The sequence below is a fragment of the Camelus dromedarius genome, chromosome 16 (genome assembly GCF_036321535.1).
Source record: "Camelus dromedarius isolate mCamDro1 chromosome 16, mCamDro1.pat, whole genome shotgun sequence".
NCBI lineage: Eukaryota > Metazoa > Chordata > Mammalia > Artiodactyla > Camelidae > Camelus > Camelus dromedarius.
The window spans coordinates 40,062,253-40,082,935 of NC_087451.1; the positions used below are offsets into that span (position 1 = coordinate 40,062,253).

The following is a 20,683-nucleotide window of genomic DNA, read 5'->3' on the forward strand; positions in this document are numbered from 1 at the left end:
GCCTGGGTCTACGGCTCCCGGAAGGCGCCGCGAGTTCCGGAATTTAAAGCTCCAGAATGCCTCCCGGACTCAGACTCTGGCAGGCAGTGATGCTGGTGAGAAGTGTTCATGGCCTGTTGAGGAAGTGGGCCTGGGAGTGAAGAAAATAGCAGTGACAGGGAGCCTCCCCAAAGTCATAAGAAAACGGCTTGGGCAGAAACCACATATACATAAAACTGTCGATCCCCTGAACTCCGCTCTTTTGCAAAGAAGACCTGGGCAACATTTCTCCGCCTGCCTCTGGCCACGTGGTCCCGTAAAGCATGGCGACCTTTAGCTTCCGGAGCACGGGTTCAACGTGACGACAGCTTGACTGCACCCTAGTGGAGAGCGCTGGGATCGGCTGGAGCAGTTCCGGCCCAGGGGCGGGGGTTATGTAATTCTCCCAGCAGCCCCACCTCGCCTCAGCTGGGCGGGGGAGGGCGCGGTCCCCGAGGCCGCGTCCCGCCCCCGCGCCGCGCGCAGGCGTGGACAGGCCGCACGCAGTCTACGTAACGGATGGCGGAGGCTACGTGAAGAGTGGTGCGGCGTGACCGAGCTACTTCGTCCCACTGTGTCCTAGAGGCGTCGCGGGCAGTGAAATCGTAGTGACTCGGCAGACGGTGGCCTGGCCAAGAGGCTGGCGGGATAGAGGAGGCGGCCGGAGAAGCGTTGGGCCAGGTTCTAGCCCCCAGTACAGGTAGGAAGCGGGCCGTGACGGGCTAGCCGGTGGGGCCGGGCAAGGCCGAGCGGTGACGCTGAGTTGCGTGGCCTAGCCAGGTCCCATTTCCCACCCAAGCCCCTAAGTCCAGCCTTTGATGACATGCACCGTCCCCGCGCCTTCTCGCCTCTCCCGGGTTTCTTAAAAACAAACCAAACTTTGTCCACCCCTAGGCCCATTTTCTGTTGGGGGTTCTGTTCGGAGTTAGAGTGACTTTAACGGTTTGGGGGAACTTCCAGAACTGTAAGCAAATGCCAACTCTCAGAGCAGAGTTAGAGGAAGCCTACAGTGTGCAGCAGAAAGAATGGAGCATAGAATTGATTCTCCTTGCTGGGAAAAAACGACCCGGCTGGTTTAAGAGAAGCAGCAACCTCTGTGGTCAGTCCTCTCTGAAGGTTTCTAACATAAGGCATGTTTTTACCCAACGTGGGTAAGGAGACAGGGGAATGTCTCTGTGATATCCAGAAGCCTCAGAGTCTGGCCATTGTCAGGAAGGCCTAATCTAACATGCCAGCAAGGAATGATTCCTGCACTTACTCCACTTTCATTTTTAAGTCCAGACCCAGTCTATGAGACTGGCAGGTGAGCCAGCAGAAGGAATCACACCGGACTTGTTAGTGCTGGTGTTCCCTGCCCCAGGAGTCTCAGGCAGGGAGTTGTGCGTTTGAGAAATGAGGTGACAGGTGCAGCAGAGGGAAGGCCAAGGCACAAATGGCTTAGGTAATTTTAACCTAAATAACCTTGAAGGAGCCCTGTTACACAGTGCTGAGAGATCTTAGAAGTGCTTTTATTGGTGTGAACATTCTAAGTGGAAATTTAGTTTGAAGTGATCAGACCTTTTGGCAGGCAGTTAATCAGGTTGACTGTGCCAGTGTTAACCTTGATTTGCTTCTACTTCAATAAGTTTAAAACTGAGATCTGTAAGGGAAACACTAACAATGAAGTATTTTTAAATCTTAAAGGGCTCAGTGGAAGGATATAATGGGAACTAATATTTAATGAGTGCCTGCTGTGTCCCCGGCACATACCTCCTGTAACATGCACTACAGTCCTATGAGGCAAGTAGCCACTGAATATCCCTTTGTGTAGGTGGGGAACCCAGATTTAAGTAATTAGTCCAAGATCATATGGCTGGCAAATAGTGGAGCTGATGTTTTAAAACAAATATAACTCCACCAACATGTGTGCTCTTTTTCATATTTCTTCTACTTTTGGTTATGAACCTGGGGATGCTTAGAGACACATCACAAACCTCTTTGAGGTTGTTGTTGAGAGGGCAGCTATGTTTTCCCATAAAATGTCCCCTGGTGCTAACCTCAAAGATCGAGTATTGGAAAGGATATAGTATTGGCCTATCCGTGGTGACATTTCTCAAATCATTTGTGCCTTTCAAAATTTAAGAAATTTGTCCAATTCTGAGACTATTTCTTGAGCAGCCAGTGGTTGCAAGGTATTGGGCAATAGCCTTTGATAGTGAACTGATTTCCTTTATGAATTTATGGCATTATAAATACGAGATACAGAATATTTGTTATCCCAGAGCACCTTAAGAAATTAGTACATACTTCTTTTTGCCACCCATTCACTCCATTAGTACTTAGCTCCCTGCATCCTGGCTTCCATACTTAACCACTCCTCCACAGTTGCCAATAATGATTTCTTTAGAAACATTTGGAAATTTTTAGTCCATTTCTTACTTGAACTTTTTGCAGCAATTAAAACCAAGCTTTGTTTTCTTCTTAGGTATATGCTTCTGCTTTGACTTCTCTGATACCGTTTTGACCAAAGTCTCTTTTTCTCTAACCATTCCTTCTTAGTTTCCCATTACAGTTCTTCCTATTATGCCCACCTCTTAGCTGTTATGATTTGCTTCAAGACTTTTTGGTGTCCCCGCCCCCTTTTTTTTTAACCAACTCAGTGCTCCCTGGGATCTCATCAATTTCCACACCATCTCTATTTCCAGCTTCAGCTTGTATCCTGAACTCCAGACTTACATTTCAAACTACTTCCTTTTTTCCTTTTGTAAAATACCTTAGAGATATTGTGAAAATTAAGAGATAAATGTTAGTCATCTAACATTCTGCTTGAAAACACTCCAAAATTTTCAATAGGTACTACATTTAATTTACTGCATTTCCCCCAATTTTTTCCTCCTTTATTGTTCTTTATCTCAAGGATGAGTTTGTCCAGCTGTTAATCAAAGCAAAAGTTGGAATCACCCCAGATCTTTCTTTCCTACATTCCGTATATTCAGTCACTTTATGCTGACAAATGTAATTCTTAAGTATCTGTCAAAATCTGTTTTCCTGTCATTCTCCAGTTCAGTCTGTTTTATCTCCTGTCTAATCATCTCAGCCACTTCCTATTTTTCCTGCTTCAGGTGGTATTTAAATAAGGATCATCATGACCTGGCCCCTGCTGGCCTTTTTATCCTCATTTCCCCCATTTGGGTCTGCAGACCCAATGCTCCAACACACCAAACTCCTGAAATATGCTGTTTTAGTCCTTTATGCTATAGCTGTTCCTCAGTCCAGTGCCTCTTCTTGAGTGCAGAAGCTGTGCTTTCATTTTTTAAAGAACTTTTTATTGCAAAAACACATCAGAGGGAAATTAGAAAAATAAAGGCAAAATGCTTATAATCTTATTATATATAATAACTTTACATGTAGGTGTATGTTCTTCTAAATCTTTTTGTTTGTGTATTTGCTTCTAAAACAACATGAGTTCTAACTTAATTTGTGACAATTTTTTAATGAACAAGAAGTAAACTTGTTTTTTGTTATGTATGCGTGTTTAACCAGTTTCAGATTTTCCCTATTGTAATACTGTAACACATATCCTTGAAGCTAAATTTTCTTGGCATAGCGTCTGATGTGGGGATATGCTCAGTGAAGGCACATTTGATTCGTTATGGTAGGATCATTTTATGAAAAGCAGCGAAAGCCAGAAGAGTTTTTACATAATTCTGCAGAAATTGGTTAGCCTTCAATGATTACTGAATCCTGACATAGCAAAAGTTGTGTTTTAGAAGGATAATAGTTGCTTTTAGGTTGGAGAAGTAGGGTGTAGGGAAGAAGTTAAGACAAGGGATGCCGTTTAAGATAATACTGTGCTTCTTGAGGAGGTGGTGATAACTTGGATTATCAGGGTGGCTTTGGGAATCAGAGAAGAAAACACCAGAATTTGATGGCTGATTAGATTTCAAAGGGAAAAGAAAGTGAGAAATTAGGTATCTTGCTGTTTTTGACAAGTATGAGACTGGAAAACATGGGATTGATGATAATATAGAAAAATTCAGGTACCTGTTGATTTTGAGATAATTGGAGGGCAGGGGTCAGCAGAATGCAACCCCAGAGGCAGACTGTTTTTGTACAGCCTGTGAACTAAAAATTGTTTTTACATTTTTAAAGGTTTGTTTTTTAAAAAAGAAGAATATGCAAAGAGATCAGTATGTGACCCACAAAACCTAAGATATTTACTCTCTGACCCTGTGCAGAAAAAACTTGTATGGCATCAAAATGGACATGTCTGTTAGACAATCAGTGATACGGGGCTGGTGTTTAAATAAGAGGGGAGGACTGGAAATACAGCCTAGATAGATTTGATGGTTGAAGTCTAACTACCATTCAAACTCTAACTCACATGATCTCCCCTTTTTTGTAAAGCCTTAAATGTTTGGTAAGATGATTTCATTGTCTTTCGTGTTTTCGTATCATTTGCTATATTTTTATCACAGATCTGATTTCATTATATTTGTTGGTTCAAGAACTTGTTTAGATGGTAGAATACCTAGTGTTCTCTTCAGAAAGCTATGAAATATTAGTGTATTTAATTCCATTAGCAAAAAATTGCTACTTTAAGTAAATAACAGAATCACAGCCACTGTCTTACACTATTGAGAAGCAGCCTGAGAAGTGGGTCATATCAGGGATTCTGGAGGCAAAATTGGGATCAAACCATAGCTCTGTGTCACCTGGTAGTTGTACTACTTAGCATCTCTGTGCCTCACTTTTCCTTATCTGTGATGGGGATGTTAATTAGCTACTTTCCTCAAAGGCTTGTTATGAGAATTAAATTAGTAGCTTTTTGTAAAGCCTTTAGGACAGTGCTTAGCACTTAGAGTCTTAAACATTTGCTTTGATGATGATGATGATGATGATGATATCCGCACATAAAGATCTAAGGATGAGTGGCTTTTCTATTCATGTATCGTTTTTGTTACCCTAAGAGATAAGTGATTGCATCTCATTCTTATTTCATTATTCCCCTTCCCAGTTCCTATGTAAAGCTTTTTATAGGCGTTCCAAGAATGCTCACTGAATACATAGTATAAATGGAAACCAACCTAAAGAAATTAAATGACTTGTCTGAGATTTTACAGATAACTAGTGAGAGTCCAGACTAGAACCCAGATCTCTTGATCCTCACCTTAACTGTTGTTTATATAATGCTATTGGAAATGAATAGTATTAAATAAGAGAAAAGCAGGAAAGAGGCTTAGATATATTTTTAACTATTTACAAAATTTGATTGATATATGTAAAATGGCAGTCCTTTTAGGTTTTTTGTTTTTGTTTTTTAAGCTCATTTTTAAAGTGCAATGAAAGCCTTCCACGCTTTCTGTGTTGTCCTTTTGGTATTTGGGAGTGTCTCTGAAGCCAAGTTTGATGATTTCGAGGATGAAGAAGACATAGTAGAGTATGATGATAATGACTTTGCTGAATTTGAGGATGTCACAGAAGAGTCTGTTACTGAATCTCCTCAACGGGTGATAACCACTGAAGATGATGAAGATGAGACTACGGTGGAGTTGGAAGGGCAGGATGAAAACCAAGAAGGGGATTTTGAAGATGCAGATACGCAGGTAAAGGCTCTTTTTTATTGAGTTCTTGGGAAATTGGAAGGATGGGAAAATGCGTAACTAGCACTTTCCCCAGATGTTAATTAATAGTAATGCCCAGGTCCGAGGGAGACCTTTACTCTCTGGTATGTTCATTTTTATTCAGTAGGTGGAGCTCTTCTAAATGTTTGCAGTATGTTCCCACCTTTTACAGTCATCAAACAGTGAATTTTATTTTTCTCCTGTGTGGAAAGCCTGGCTGGGGAAGGAGTTGGGTGGGTGGGTGTTGGTGGGTGGAAATTATGTCATTTAGAATTAGAGTTCAAAAGCATGGAGAGTCATCATTTGTTAAAAACATGTAATATCTCTGTGTTCTATGCTTGCTGCTTTCATGTTCTGTTTTCCTCTGCAAATGTTGCCTATGAAAATGAGATAAAATTGCTGGTGACATTTGTGGGGAAAAACAGATTGTGCCTCATTTCTGTAGGAGGGAGACACCGAGAGTGAGCCATATGATGATGAAGAATTTGAAGGTTATGAAGACAAACCAGATACTTCTTCTAGCAAAAATAGAGACCCAATAACAATTGTTGATGTAGGTATACAGGATTTTGAACTTCAAAGTAACAAACAATATCTTGCTGTCATTCATCTCAGAAATATAATTAGTGACACATAGCTGGTGTTGGTGTAACAGTGGGAGCCATGAAAGAGTCTGGCATCAGTTCTCCTAATAGTGCTCTACACCCAGTGAAACAACCCTGTGTTTTATTCCAGCCGTCCTAGTTTTATTTATCAAGGAATGAAGAGGATAGACACTGGATTTATTTGGGGCAAAACTCAGAATCAAGATGAATACAGAGGGCTTTCCAGCTTTTCATCCCATTTGATTATCCTCATAGTTCCTTAAAGACTCTTTTACAAAGCTGACCTAGAACACCAAAATGGACGTATTTGTCAAAGTATAGCTGTACTCAGTGACAGTTATGTAAAGTGTTTACTTCTGTTCATGGACTTTCTCAGTCTCCTTCATCCTGTGAGTTAGACTTCAGCCTCAGCCAACAATTAATGGAATGATTGTTCTTCTTTAGGTCCCTGCACATCTCCAGAACAGTTGGGAGAGTTATTACCTAGAAATTTTGATGGTGACTGGTCTGCTCGCCTACATCATGAATTATATCATTGGGAAGAATAAAAACAGTCGCCTTGCTCAGGCCTGGTTTAACACTCATAGGGAGCTTTTGGAGAGCAACTTTACCTTAGTAGGTAAGTTAGGCTAACAAGTCTAGCTGCCTGCTGAAAACCACCTGGTAAGAACTGCTTATTTCCCTCAGTGTAAGCGTCTCACTGCTTTCATGGACTGCTGAAGAGGATGCTTTTTTCCTTCCTCAAAGATCCCATTTTTGTTAGGTATTACACACTGAATAAATTGCATTTATGACATAATTTTCTCATCTTTATTAATTAACATTTGCTATACAGCTTCAGACTATGAGATGATTGGTGTTATCGAAAGTTGATAAAAAGTCTGGCCAAAAGCAAAGAATCCTGACATTTTAGGTAGATTGATAAAAGCTTTCAGTTCATCTTTTAGAAATCAGAAATCCCTCAGAAGTCCTTCAGGTTTTAGGCACGTTGGTCTGAGATCCACTGCAGAGGTGTACACTAAAGTGTCTTAGAGGAAGCCCTGTCATTGTGTAGTATGTGGGGTAAGGTGGACTCACCCACCTTCACCTGTTTGGCTTTCAACACTCTGCTTCCTTCTAATAACAAGCAAGTATCCATTTCCTCTGCTCTTTAGCAGGACTGTTTATTATGTTGTGCTACGTATTTTGTATACATTGATTCATACTTTGTATTCATTGAGTCTTATTTAATCTTTGTAACAATACTGTCAGTTGGGTATAGTTTCTATTTTCCTAAGGAAGGAGCTGAAGTCCAGAAATGTTAAAGGTTGTCTGAGCTATTAAATTGCAACCATGATATTGGAACCTAGTCTACCTGCTTCCAAAGTCCAAAGAGGAAAAAAATAAGCAGCCTTTAATGCCCTCTACTTCTGTTCGTGCGTTTTCATGTGGGTCAGTCTGCTTTACCTTGTAAGGCTGAGCACTTTTTGGTTCACTTAATGAATAAAGTGAAGAGAGGAAATGATTGAAATTTGAGCTTTTTCTAGATCTAAAATACAACTCTTAATACCACTATTATCATTTTGCTGTAGGAAAAGCAAACTTGGATAAAGTTAACTGGAAGGTGACACAGTAAGGGGGTGTTGAATAGTTTGTATTAATGATATTTTTTATTCACTATATAGGAAGGTTTTTTGTTTGTTTGTTTTTTAAATTTCTGGCAGAGACATTTAAACTGACTTTGCTCCATTTTGTACCTGCTCTTGAGAAATTTGTACTCCATGCTGATCATCATTTTAAGTAACAAGGACACAGAAAGTAAAGCTGGAGTCCATGATTTTTTAATGGAGACAGTAAAGCATTTTAAAAGTAAAAGGAATAATAATGCCCATCTATTGTAATCTGTTCCAAAGGAGAGTTCTATAAGATAGCAAAGTATGCTGACCTGAAGTTATCATCATTCTGGGGTCTGAGTAGAAGAGGGTGTGGTGTTAAGGCCCCAACATTTCCAGTGAATCACATTAAGTGGTATTACCTCTAGGGGATGATGGAACTAACAAAGAAGCCACCAGCACAGGAAAGCTGAACCAGGAGAATGAGCACATTTACAACCTGTGGTGTTCGGGTCGAGTGTGCTGTGAGGGGATGCTTATCCAGCTGAGGGTAAGTAGGGAATTTCTGGTACAGTGAATATCTTTGTTTCGTTTTCTCCAGTGTGATCCCAAATCATGTAGGTTCAGAGTCTTATTTCTTTCATGTTTGACTTAAAATGAGATCTGAAAATCATCTTTTTGCTGACTGGCAAATGTAGAATATATTTGATAAAGCATTTGATTCCCCCTCCAAAGTCTTTTCTTTATAGTAAGTAGGAGTTGCAACTGTTCTCTTGATCTTTGTTTTTGTTTTGTTTTTCAGTTCCTCAAGAGACAGGACTTACTGAATGTCCTGGCCCGGATGATGAGGCCAGTGAGTGATCAAGTGGTATGTATTCTTCCTGCTGGTTTTCTCTGTACAGAGTGAATTTGTAACTTCTTAGAGCTTATTCTATTTCTTGCCTGGATTCTCTTTGGACTTTTCTGACAGTGTGTCCCTTGCCAAAAAATGTAACCTTTTCTATGTAGACAAATCATCTTCCATTCAGTGTGCAGTTGTGTGTGTGTCGGGGGCGGGGGATAGGGGTTGGGGAGACACACATGCTTTTTGTAGGGAAGGAGGTAATACTCTACCACCAGGTAGATCAGCTGTATCAACCTGGATGATGGAGGGAAAATCGATGGTTGCAGACAGTTTACCCTCATAGCTAATTCTTCTCCTTGTGTCTGCTTTTATCTTTGGCAGTAAGCTGGGTTTTTTTCTCAAAAATTTTTTGCTTCAGGTAATGGATCTTGGGCCAAATGAGCTCATCATATGATCTGGGGACCTTATTGTTTGGTATACCTTCTTCCCTTTATTGAATTAACATGTTAATCTGCAAATTGTGTCCTTCATCAGAAATGCCACATTCCCGCTCCCTTTATTCTTCCAATAAATAGTTGTGCTGACTCCCACTGTTACAAGAAGCAAAAATACACAAGGCAGCTTTCTTTTTTATAAACTAGTAGAACAAGAAGTGTATGCATACATATCAAAATACAAAGGTGTACTTGGTTAATAAGTGCTACATTGATATAATTTTTACCAGATTGAAACTCGTTGCTGTTTTAAAGGTCTCATTTTTAGTTGCAAACCTGTATCTTTTATTTATTTCAATTTTTATAACATGGCCACTGATTATTTGATCTACTAATTTTTAGAGCTTCGTCAGTTAAAATTCAAAGGAGGAAGTTGTGCTGCATTTTTTGCCTTCCTTTTGTAGAAATTATTCTTCGGAGTATTGTTAATCATTTTCCGTTCTTTCCTGAGATAGACTTAATCTTCTTTATGCCTCTGAGCCAGCCATCCTTTTACCTTTTTTTTTTCCCTCCCTGCAATGACAGCCTCAAAAAAAAATATGGTTCTTTATATTTTTTAGCCCTCTTTCCTGGGTTCTGTCTAAAGTGTTACTTTGTGTAATTTTCCCTCAGTGATGGAAGGGCAGGAAACCTTAAGCAGCCACCATCTTGCCAGATGTCTTCTGTATTTCCCTACATTAGCATTGTCCTTCTTACATGTATATACTGGTCATTTTTTATCTAATAGTAGTCATGTTTTATCATACCAGACTCTTCAGGCTTATAACTGTATCTCTCACCCAATTTAGAGTATTAAAAACTGTTTAACCTGCCTCGGGGTTTTTTTTTGTTTTGTTTTGTTTTTTTCTTTTTTAGGGTGGGGAGGGGAGGTAATTAGGTTTGTTTATTTATTTTTGGAAGAGGTACTGGGGATTGAACCCAGAACCTCATGCATGCTAAGCATGTGCTCTACCACTTGAGCTATAACCCCACCCCTGGGGTGTTTTCTAACACCAACAACCAGTTTTCTCATTCACCAGATACCAGCTGGGTATCCAACTATTCAATTTAATTTGGTTCTCATATTATCTACCTGGAGTTAGTGCCAGATCCCACAGGTTAAAGGTCTCAGTCCCACAAGATTGTTGACAATTAAGATGCAAGTTGCAACTCCCAGGCCACCATACTTTTGACTGCCCAGCTCTAAATCAGAAGTTCCCACAGCCCTCCCCTCAGCTTTAATAGTTTGCTAGAATGACTCACAGAACTCAGGAAAATACTACTTGTATTTACCAGTTTATTGTAAAGGATACAGTTCAGGAAAGGCCAAATAGAAGTGAGGCATGGGGTTGCAGGTGATGCACAGAACTTCATCCCCTCTCTGGGTACACTGCCCCCTCCCGTCCACCAGTAAGTTGATGTGTTCAGTGACTTGAAGCTCCGGAGCTTGGGGCCTTCTTGAGGTCATTTGGGCTGTTGGCACAATTCAGTTTCCCGTAGTTGTAGGTTCCCATTTTCTTGCTAGTTGTCACTGGGAACCACTCTTAGCTCTTAGAGGCCATTCTCAGGTCCTTGCTGTGTGGTGCACCCCAACCCCCACAGCTCTTTCACATTTTGACTCATTCTTCAGGAACGACCCAGTCCCTTTTGAGGACTCACTTGATTAGGTTAGTCCACTGATCACAGTGCACCTTTTGATTAACTCAAATCAGCTCATTAGGGACTTTAGAACCTAACAGGTTAGCTTTGTTGTTTTTGTTTTTGTCTTTTTTAAGCAAATAAAAGTAACCATGAATGATGAAGACATGGATACCTATGTGTTTGCTGTTGGCACTCGGAAAGCCTTGGTGCGACTACAGAAAGAGATGCAGGATCTGGTATGTCAAGTTCTTCCAACTCAAATAATATGCAGAAACTGTGCCTTTTCATTACATAAACATTCCACTTCAGAGCATAGGATAATTATATCACTTGAACATTGTTAAACACCAGTTTGAAATAGGTCAGTACATATTCTCTTGAGAAAAAAAAGTCCTCGTGCATAATAAAATGTCATGTCTTACTTTCAATTACTTCTTCCTCTAGAGTGAGTTTTGTAGTGACAAACCTAAGTCTGGAGCGAAGTATGGACTGCCAGACTCCTTGGCCATCCTGTCAGAGATGGGAGAAGTCACTGACGGAATGATGGATACAAAGGTAAATGTAACACTGACATGTGTTTGCATACCTTGGCCATTTACAGGGCAGTCTCCCTGAAAGCCGCACTGTACAAGTTCTTTTTTATGTTTCTTTCCCACACAACCATTAAAACACCTTCTTTAAACAATAGATTAACTTGTCAAAGAGGCAGTGTGATTAGTTAAGACGTTCTCTCTAAATCAAGAGGAAATTGTCCCTAGGGTTGCTAACGGCTTTCAAGTTTTTTGAAAAAGGACTACAACTTTAATCCTTATCACCATGTCATTTAGTGCCATTTTTTTAAGGTTTCAGGTAGTATAGCAGATGGGTACATAGAGAGCTATCTTTTTCTTACTAGTTGTGTATCGTAACAACACATCTTAGTATCATAAAAATACAGGATACCTCAAAGACAGTTCTAAATGTAAGTTCTGGGAGATGTGGTTGTGAAGAATCCCCTGAAATTATTTTAGATTTTATGTTCATGCTCTCATTCGTATTTAGGACATTATTTTGAAAGATACTTTCAGCAGCTAAGTAGGAAGAATTTTAATCGTTGGTATGACTAAAGAAAGGTACTAGTTTGTTTGTAGAGCGAGTCCTTATTTAAATTTAATTTTTTTAAACTTTAGCCTTAACGACATTGTATAAAAGTAAGAAGGATTAAATAGTGAATATCTTTATGAAAAAAAAGGAAATGCATCAAACCTACTTTAAAAAAATAATTTTCTTTTCTTTATTTCAGATGGTGCATTTTCTTACACACTATGCTGACAAGATTGAATCTGTTCATTTCTCAGACCAGTTCTCTGGTCCAAAAATTATGCAAGAGTATGTATGGAATAAAAATACTGAAATTATTATCTTCACTAGCTCTCTGTGTTGAAATACTTGAAAGGTGCTCCTGCAATTTCTCTTCCCAAATAAGTGAGGGACGTTGGTGACAGGCATCCAGGTTTTCCTTTACTTTGACTACATGCATTGTGAAGGTAACTGGAAACCCATGGGAGACAAATAAGCCTCCCCCATTTGCATGTGTCACCGTGTGTGTAAACACCACCCACTCAGTGAGGCAGCTGAGAATCTCATAGAATGGCTAATAGAAGAAAGTGCATTGGTAATCTCTATCCTTTGTAGTCTTAAGTGTTTTTTTTTTAATTTATGATATGAATCTGTAACGTTTGATTGCAAATCTGTGAGTTTTGTAATTCATGGCCTTTTCTGGCTTCCTTCTTTAAATGGTTGGGTGATTATATTCTTTCTGGCATATTATCAGACACCCTTAATGCCCATAAAGTTTCTGGCTTTATAGTAATAATGTTCAAATGTACATATTAAAGGCTTGAGTTTGTTGTTTGAATTCACAGCCTGTCTCAGAGCATATTTAAGCTTATCCTTGGTGTAGAATTGGTTCTGACCTAAATTTTTGGCTAAGGGCTACTCTTTCATAAGCTGCGGAGTTGAGTACAGTTAAAAGCCAGTTTGGATTTTAGTTCTGTGTCAGAATGACTCGAGTAATCAAAATTATTTGTGCCTCTAGATAGTGTTGCATCATCCTTGCCTTGCTCAACTCAGTAACAGCACTGTGGGCAAAGTATCATGTTGTGGCATTCGTGTAGCATTTTGCGTGTTGGGGAAAGTGAGGGGGGGTTGAAAGTCAAAGATTGCAAGAGGAATCTTTGGTGAGTCAGAACTAAAGTATATATGCTATAGTAGGTTACTTCTAAGTTTATTCTGAGCCTGAATCAAAATAAGATCCTATATTATAGGAAGATAGATTAAGAGTTGGAAATAAAACATAAAACTCCATCAAAATAAAAAGGTTATTTAAAATATGGGCCTCATACTTAAATATAGGCTCATTTCTGGCTCCCCTGGTGAGATGAAATATATCCTCCCTGAAGGGGACATCACTGGGGTTGTTCAAGGATAGGATAAAGATCACTTGGAAATACATCCGTCAGATAAATGAGTAGACCAGATGACTTGTAAAGCTCCTCTGGGCTCTGAGATTGTATTGAACTTGGGGACGCCAAGCCAAATACTGTGCTGATTATTTGCAGGTATCTGTTCATCTAAGTGAATTGGGTGACTTATGTACTTGGAAAATCTCTCTCTCTCGTGTTCTTTCTAAATAGCCTTTTCTTTTATGACAGGGAAGGTCAGCCTTTAAAGCTGCCTGAAACTAAGAGGACACTATTGTTTACATTTAATGGTAAGTGTTCTGTGTCCTGTGGATTCTTTGTTTTCTGTGAGATGATCTTAAGGAGAGTATTGTTTCTTCCTAAATGGTAGCTATTAAAAACTCCGTTAAAACTAACCCCATGCCAGCTTATTGGTTTTTGGGTTTCTTCAATAAGAGATATTTTAATTTCTATTTTCTTTGCATTTTAGCTGCCTAAGAAACTTGGAGAAAGGTTAATATAGAAAGAAAAAAAAGTTAATTAATACCAGAAGTATGAATGCTGCCATTAACTCAATAGGAAAATGGCTTTGTTTTCCAGTGCCTGGCTCAGGTAACACTTACCCAAAGGATATGGAGGCTTTACTACCTCTAATGAACATGGTGATTTATTCTATTGATAAAGCCAAAAAGTTCCGACTCAACAGAGAAGTAAGACCTGCAGCCTTTATTGTATACGTTGGCGCCTTTTATTGTGTTTTCCCCGTGGGGGGGCGAGGGGGTGTCTGCTATCAGTGATTTCAGCAATTGTGTCTTTGCTAGTTGACTTGAAAGTGCTAAATGAGACTGGTTTTATGAAGGAATACTAAATGGGATTTTGCTTCTGTTGGATTGAATTAAATTTCTTATGAAACGCTTTGTTTCTTGGGGAAAGGGCAAACAGAAAGCAGACAAGAACAGAGCTCGCGTGGAGGAGAACTTCTTGAAGCTGACGCACGTGCAGAGACAGGAAGCCGCACAGTCTCGGCGTGAGGAGAAGAAAAGAGCAGAGAAGGAGCGGATCATGAATGAGGAAGATCCTGAGAAACAGCGCAGGTTGGAGGTGAGACAAACTTTCTTGTTGCTGGGGTAAAACTAAGACTTCTAAGGATGCCTATTTGTGCCATATTGGCTCCTAAGGTAATTCTGTGTGGGAATGTGCACAGAGTAAAAGCTTAGCATGTCTCAGCACTTGGAACAGTTAGTTGGTGGTCCTATAAAAAAGAATAAAGAATCCTTCCTGTTCAAATTGTGTTAGAGTCTGTGATCCTAGAGAATGATGTGAATTATTCCATTCCTCCAGCCCAATCCCTTTTTGAAAGTTCCACTGTCACCTTTCAAGCTAAGCAGTTACTGAAGTGGAAAGAAATTAAGAATTTTAATAGAAGCCAGCACATGTGCCCTGTGGTCCAAATAACCCTGTTCTATGAAATTTTTATTTTGATCATAGAATTAGAGAATTCTAATATTTTTTGTTTGTTTTTTGTTTTATATTTTGTACATAACTAGAATGTCAAACTTAGGAGCTTTGGGGGCTGTAGTGTGCTGTGTTTCAAACATCAGCATGTTCTCACATTTTGTGAGGTGAAATGCTGTAGTCCAGCTCGAAAATTTTAATCCTTGTAAATGCTGGTCAAAAAAGAGGAAGGGAACAAAGCTAAGAAATGTGAATTTTAATGAGAATAACCTCAGGGATTGAAGAAAATTCTTGCAAGTGGAGGGAGTAGGCTGCCAAGAAAAAGTGAGCCCTGTGTGACACTTCAGTTGCCGGTAGAGTTATTAATGCTGTTGGGTGAAGTGCCCAGAATACAGCAGGACTCCTCTCATCCTATCCTTCCTCATCATGTTTGGTTTGGTTTGGTTTAGTTGACGGGTATTTTCCCTCTGAAAATAGAGCTCTGTGTTTATGCAATGTTCTTTATAAACATAAATGGCTTTCTAATGGATATGCTGGAAGAATCTACATGGACTCATTAATAGACAGTCCCTTTCATTTTTCTATGAGAAAAGAAGTTCTCTAGTTATTTCTAGGGTTTGAAACTACAATAGGTTTAAGAAAAAGGGGGCCCAGAACTTGAGTCAGATTGTAAACTGCTTGTGGCTATAAACCATGTGTTTTTTAGAACTACCACTGTATAGTATCTAGGCCTAGGTACCTTGTGAAAAGATCCAGTAAGTTAAATGAGAAAGGAACCAAAAAAAAAAAAACTTTAGTGAATTTCTGGCTTGAATGGCTCATTTATACAAACGATTTGGACCTTCCTGCCACTACTGGTATAGCTTTGTTTGTTTTGTTTTGTTACATATTTAATTTGAAAAATATAAAGAAACATATACACAGATGTTAAAATTAACCTTAATTCTATCCTATAAAAATATAATTCTTCAGACAACTGCTATCCTTAAAGTAACCACTGTTAACCCTGTATAGTTTATTTAGTTCATCAACTACATATATGTTTAGTGTACGTATCCTTTTTCTTAATGTAGATCATCTTATAAACTTTTTATATTAAAAATACAGTAGTCTATCAAGAATCTTTCCATATTTGTGCTTTTTTTTTATTTCCTGAGGAAAATGATCCTAGGAGAGAAAGAGAGAGATTGGCTGTCAGTAAGAAGTTGTACCAATTTATACTTTTACCAGGATATGATATGAGTTCCTCTTTACTCATATCTTTATGAAAACTATTTAACAAGCTTTTAAATGTATGATTCTGATAGTGTAGAAGTGGTATCTCATTTGTTTTGCATTTTTTGAATTATTATTGAAAAGGAACATTTTTCATGTAATTTATTGACATTAACAGAAATATGTTTCTTAAATATGTTAAGGTAAACAGATTTCTTCTCTTAACCACTATGCTGTATTCTGTGCATTGGTAATTTTACACATGCATATAGTATGTAATATGGTAAGGATGGAGAGTGTTGGGGAAAGAATGAGTATGATGGAGGTAGGGCTTGGGACAGTGGGAAAGGGACTTTGCGACAGTATTTTGACCATTCTATATAGCTGTCCCAGAAGAGTATATAGCTTTTGACATATACGCTATTGCTGTTTGCTTGCTCCTGAGCCCTCACAGGAAGCAGCAGCTGCCAAGGGAGGTGGGTTCGTTCCTGCCTTTGTGAACCCAAACTCAGAATGCATTTTTCCAAAGAAGTTCAGTTCTTCGAAATACTTACATAATAGCACAGCTGTGGATATATAAACATTGAGGCTTATACTGCTGTATAGATGGATAGTTTTCTGTTATCTAGTGTGGGAACCTGACACAATCAGTAGTTCCCAAACCAACAATTTACAGATCATCCTTTGAAACTACATTTGTTATACTGTCAAGAACTTTATATATACTATGTTCTTTTATTTTTCCTCCCCTATATTTTCTCAATCTTGTACCAGTGGAGGTGTATTTTGTTCAGGACTTTTCTATCTTAAACCCCTAAAAAAAAATTAAGTTTGAGATTGCAGCTGAAATAAGCTTTAATCAGATATGACCACTAATAACTAACTGTGGAGTCATACTTTGGCCTCTGTGACTTCACTCAGTATAGATAATAATAACCAGTAACTTTTGGTACCAGAATTATGTGTTTGAAGCTTCTTTCTCCTTCTGCACAGCCTCCTAATTCCTAAATAAAAATATGATAAAAGTTCCCAATTGAACATTATAAATTGAAAAGTGTTGTGCTTGAATGTAACATCTATGCTAATAAGAAGGGATTTACAATTAATAACCTGATCAAGCAAGATCTTAAGGTTTTAGAACTGAAATACAAATCCTTGGCAGATACATATGTTAACAATGAAAGTTGGGCTAGTGTTTCCTGTGTATAGGAAAAATCAGACCAGAATAACAAAGTCTGCTTAAATGTAGTGTTTAGTTTCTCCCTAAGTTGAGGTTTTAGTTACCTTTACTTTGTTTCAAGTTACTTTTCAGTAACCAACATACATAATTAGCAATTTTTATAACTATCTTCTGGAACGTTATTTGTGGTGCAGGCATAAATAGTATAGGCAGTATTCTAATTTTGATTCTTTTTTTTTTTAAAACAAGTGCTCAGATCTAATTTTGGATTCCCTCTTTTACTCTAGGAAGCTGCCTTGAGGCGTGAGCAAAAGAAATTGGAGAAGAAGCAAATGAAAATGAAACAAATCAAAGTGAAAGCTATGTAAAGTCATCCCAGAGATCTGAGTCCTGATGCCACCTGTAAATTTTGAAATCCCAGGAAACAAAAAACACCAGTTCATTTTTCATCTGAAAGTTTCCCAGAGACTGAGAAATCCTTATGTCGTCATCTGTTCTGTTTTGGGTATGGAGTTTTACAAAGGTTATAGATACATTGGAAGGACTCTGTTTCAGTAATTTTCTTCCAGGTAATCCAGTTTTGATTATTTTATAGAAGGAATGCTATATGAAATCTGTAGTTTTAAAACATTTAAAAAATTAGAACATGAGTCATCAGTGCTTTTAGTGCTTTGATGTTTGAAGAAATACCATGGAAATTTATAGGTACATAGTTAGATTGTTGCTTTTGTTCAAACTAGGCAGTTGAAATGGCTATGAAGACTGACTCTAAACTGAGATTCCACAAATAACTATTGGAATTGCACAATAAACATTGCTTGGTGTTTTCTTCTGTGTCTACATTAAACTTGTAAAAAAGTAAAATTTAGAACACTATACATACGTGGTATTGAAATTTCAGGGACTCAAAACAGTCTAGTTCAGTATATGTTTTGTAGGTGGGAGGTGCTGATGCCAGTATTGTAGGCTACCTGTAGGCTTTAGGATACTTATGCATACGTGGAAAATTCTAGGGATAGGTAGTACAGGAGCACGGTTTTCTCCTACCTGCTACCACGAGCCAATGACAATGTGAATGCTGTATTTTAAGTGGTTGTATGTTTTAAGTAACACATGCATGAAAAGTTAATTGCTTCATCTAGATGAGCTCAGTGGTCTATGTGAAGTCACAAATGTTTTCCTTCTTGGTTGCTGCAACCTATTGGATGTTCACGGAGAAGCTCTGTTCTCTGTGTTATGGCTGCGTCCCTTTGCTTCTCCTTCTGCTTTTATCTCTTCCACAATTGAGGCTGGGTATATTCTTATAAAGAAATAGCCATGAATATGCATAAATGTACTTTTAAAAATGAGCTTTCCTAAACTATTGAGAGTTCTCTCTGCCTCTGGAGGAGGGAACTCTTGGGGGAGAGGCCCATCTATCTGCACGAGCTTTTAGCTTGTTCAGATATCTGCATTTTATAAATGCTTCCTACTAAGAAAGCATTTTTTAAGTCACTGCTTGTACCCGGTAATTTTTGCTGGGGATGGGAAAGGGTTGGGTTTTTGGTGGGAGAGGGGTGGGTGGGTTTTTGTTTGTTTGTTTTTGATGCTTTATGTGCAGGTGTGTTCTGAGGCAATGACAAGTTGCTGTGAAAACAGCATGTGCTGCTGCCTTTGTAACTGCATGGAAATTTTTCACATGGGTTTTTCTCTTAATTTTTCTCTTAATTAATAACCTGCAAAAGTTAATGCAGAAATGTGTAAACTGAGATGCAAATGTAATATTTTTTAACAGTTCATGAAATTAAGTTATTAAAATAAGAAAAATAACATAAAATTTAATTACCTTAATGCTATATAACTCTAGAATTAGTCTTGTTTTACAAACCTTTAAAATGCATTTTAGAAATCAAAGTTGATTTGCTTAGCTATCTTTTGACTAATAAAAGCTTTCTTAAAATCCCACACATTTGGACCATGGCAGCTAATTTTGTAATTTAAGCATTCATATGAACTACCTACGGACATATATTAAACTAATTGACAAAAATATCAGAGTGCCGCCTTTACTTTTCTGGGATTGCCCTACAAGAGTATAAGCCCATAGGAAGGTTCTTGTTCAATAAAAGTCAGCACTGAAATGCTTTTCCTTCAAAAGAGTTGGCATTGACAATAATCCTTTAGTTGTTACCAGTTAGTTTTAGAATGTTTTATATTTTTAGAGCCCCATATGTTTTTAAGGGGCTCCTCCCCAAAGACCCCAACTAGAATTAAGACACCGTTGTCTCTCCTGTGACTAAGAGGACAAAGAGAGGAGAATGTTGTTGACTGTCACACATTGGAAAGCCACTAAGCCTACCAATCTTGCCTACATTGCCTGGGCACTTAGCAATGCCAAAACAAGCACTGGACTGGAGGATAAAGACCTGGCTTTTAGTTCCTGCAAAACCCGTTACTAATCCTTTGATTTGGGTCAAGTCACTAACCTCTTTTGAGTCTCTGTCTAACCCTTCTACAAAGTGAGGATAGTAATTATTTTCTTTACCTACCTCACATGGAGGTAAACACCAAGAGGTAATATATGTAAAATTCTCCTGTAAATGATAGCACTTTAGCCGGGGAAGGTATAGCTCAGTGGTAGAGCGCATGCTTGACACACAAGGTCTTGGGTTCAATCCCCACTACCTCCTCTAAAAATAGATAAACCTAATTACCCGCCCCGCCCCCAATGATAGCACTTTAAAAATGTAAGGTATCATCTAGGCCTATTTTCCAAGTGGTGTATTTTTGCTTTATTCTGTTTTGCTTTTCTTTACCCCAGTGGAAACCAAGTAGACCCTTTCAGAGTTCTCTAACTTCACCTGCAAAACTTGACAGGTGTACTGGGGGATGTGGAGGGGGAGGTACTTTACAATTCTGTTTCCTTAGTAATAGAATCTTTCCTTGTCAGGCACCAGATGTGAAACTCTTTCTTTAGGTGAGACTTAGACCAAACAAAAACATTAATTAGCATTCTCATTCCACCATCCAAGATGTATGGGTTTTAGTGTGAGGGGTGAAATACTGTGTTTTATCATCCCAGATTCTTTCCTCGCTGTTCCTGCCTCCATTTATTTTAAATGATTTGAAAGGATTAAGAGGGAGGACACAGTTATATGCATAGGAGTGGCTTCTATTACAGACTGCTAAAACAATGGTGAAAATTATTTGCATTTGGAAAATTAGTTGCATTTGGAAAAAAGTGTAGTGTCTTTATCTTTGTACAAGTTGAATGCCATCTTAGCTCTCTGAGCTGAGAAGTAATACCAACTTCAGAAAAACTTTTTTTCTAAAAGGGAGAAACTTGTATCTACTACTGTGCCACTTTTAATGGATATTATCTTTTTATTTTCATTTTTTAAATTAACTGTCCTTAATTTCACCTATTTGCTTTTATCCAAATATAACTTTTACTTATGTAAAAGATATCCAGGCTTTTTAAAGCATTTAGTTCTATGGGAGTTACCTGGAAATCAGATAATATTGCATCTGCCTAGGTTATTTGTTATATCAACTTTGCTTGAGGGAGAACTCTTTAACTATTTTCTTACCATGTTTTCAACTTAAATGCTTAAATAGCTTTCTTTTGCCTCTATTT

General features: G+C 38.5%; 1 protein-coding gene across 1 annotated transcript; it reads left to right on the plus strand.

The window, feature by feature from the left end:
* Positions 1–510: 510 nt before the first annotated feature.
* CCDC47 (coiled-coil domain containing 47) lies at positions 511–19,011 on the plus strand. Its single transcript, XM_010981703.3, has 13 exons — positions 511–718; positions 5,323–5,603; positions 6,067–6,174; positions 6,671–6,845; positions 8,247–8,368; positions 8,621–8,686; positions 10,911–11,012; positions 11,221–11,331; positions 12,059–12,144; positions 13,470–13,528; positions 13,818–13,927; positions 14,151–14,318; positions 17,355–19,011. The coding sequence occupies exons 2-13, from the start codon at positions 5,340–5,342 to the stop codon at positions 17,433–17,435; spliced, it is 1,452 nt and encodes a 483-aa protein (XP_010980005.1). The 5' UTR covers positions 511–718; positions 5,323–5,339; the 3' UTR covers positions 17,436–19,011.
* The last annotated feature ends 1,672 nt before the right edge of the window (positions 19,012–20,683 follow it).

Bases quoted from the DNA above. Each gene is read 5' to 3' on its own strand.
- CCDC47 (XM_010981703.3), top strand. From the start codon at position 5,340: ATGAAAGCCTTCCACGCTTTCTGTGTTGTCCTTTTGGTATTTGGGAGT. The intron at 8,687-10,910 runs GTATGTATTCTT...GTCTTTTTTAAG, and splicing joins GGCCAGTGAGTGATCAAGTG to CAAATAAAAGTAACCATGAA. The intron at 11,013-11,220 runs GTATGTCAAGTT...TTCTTCCTCTAG, and splicing joins AGAAAGAGATGCAGGATCTG to AGTGAGTTTTGTAGTGACAA.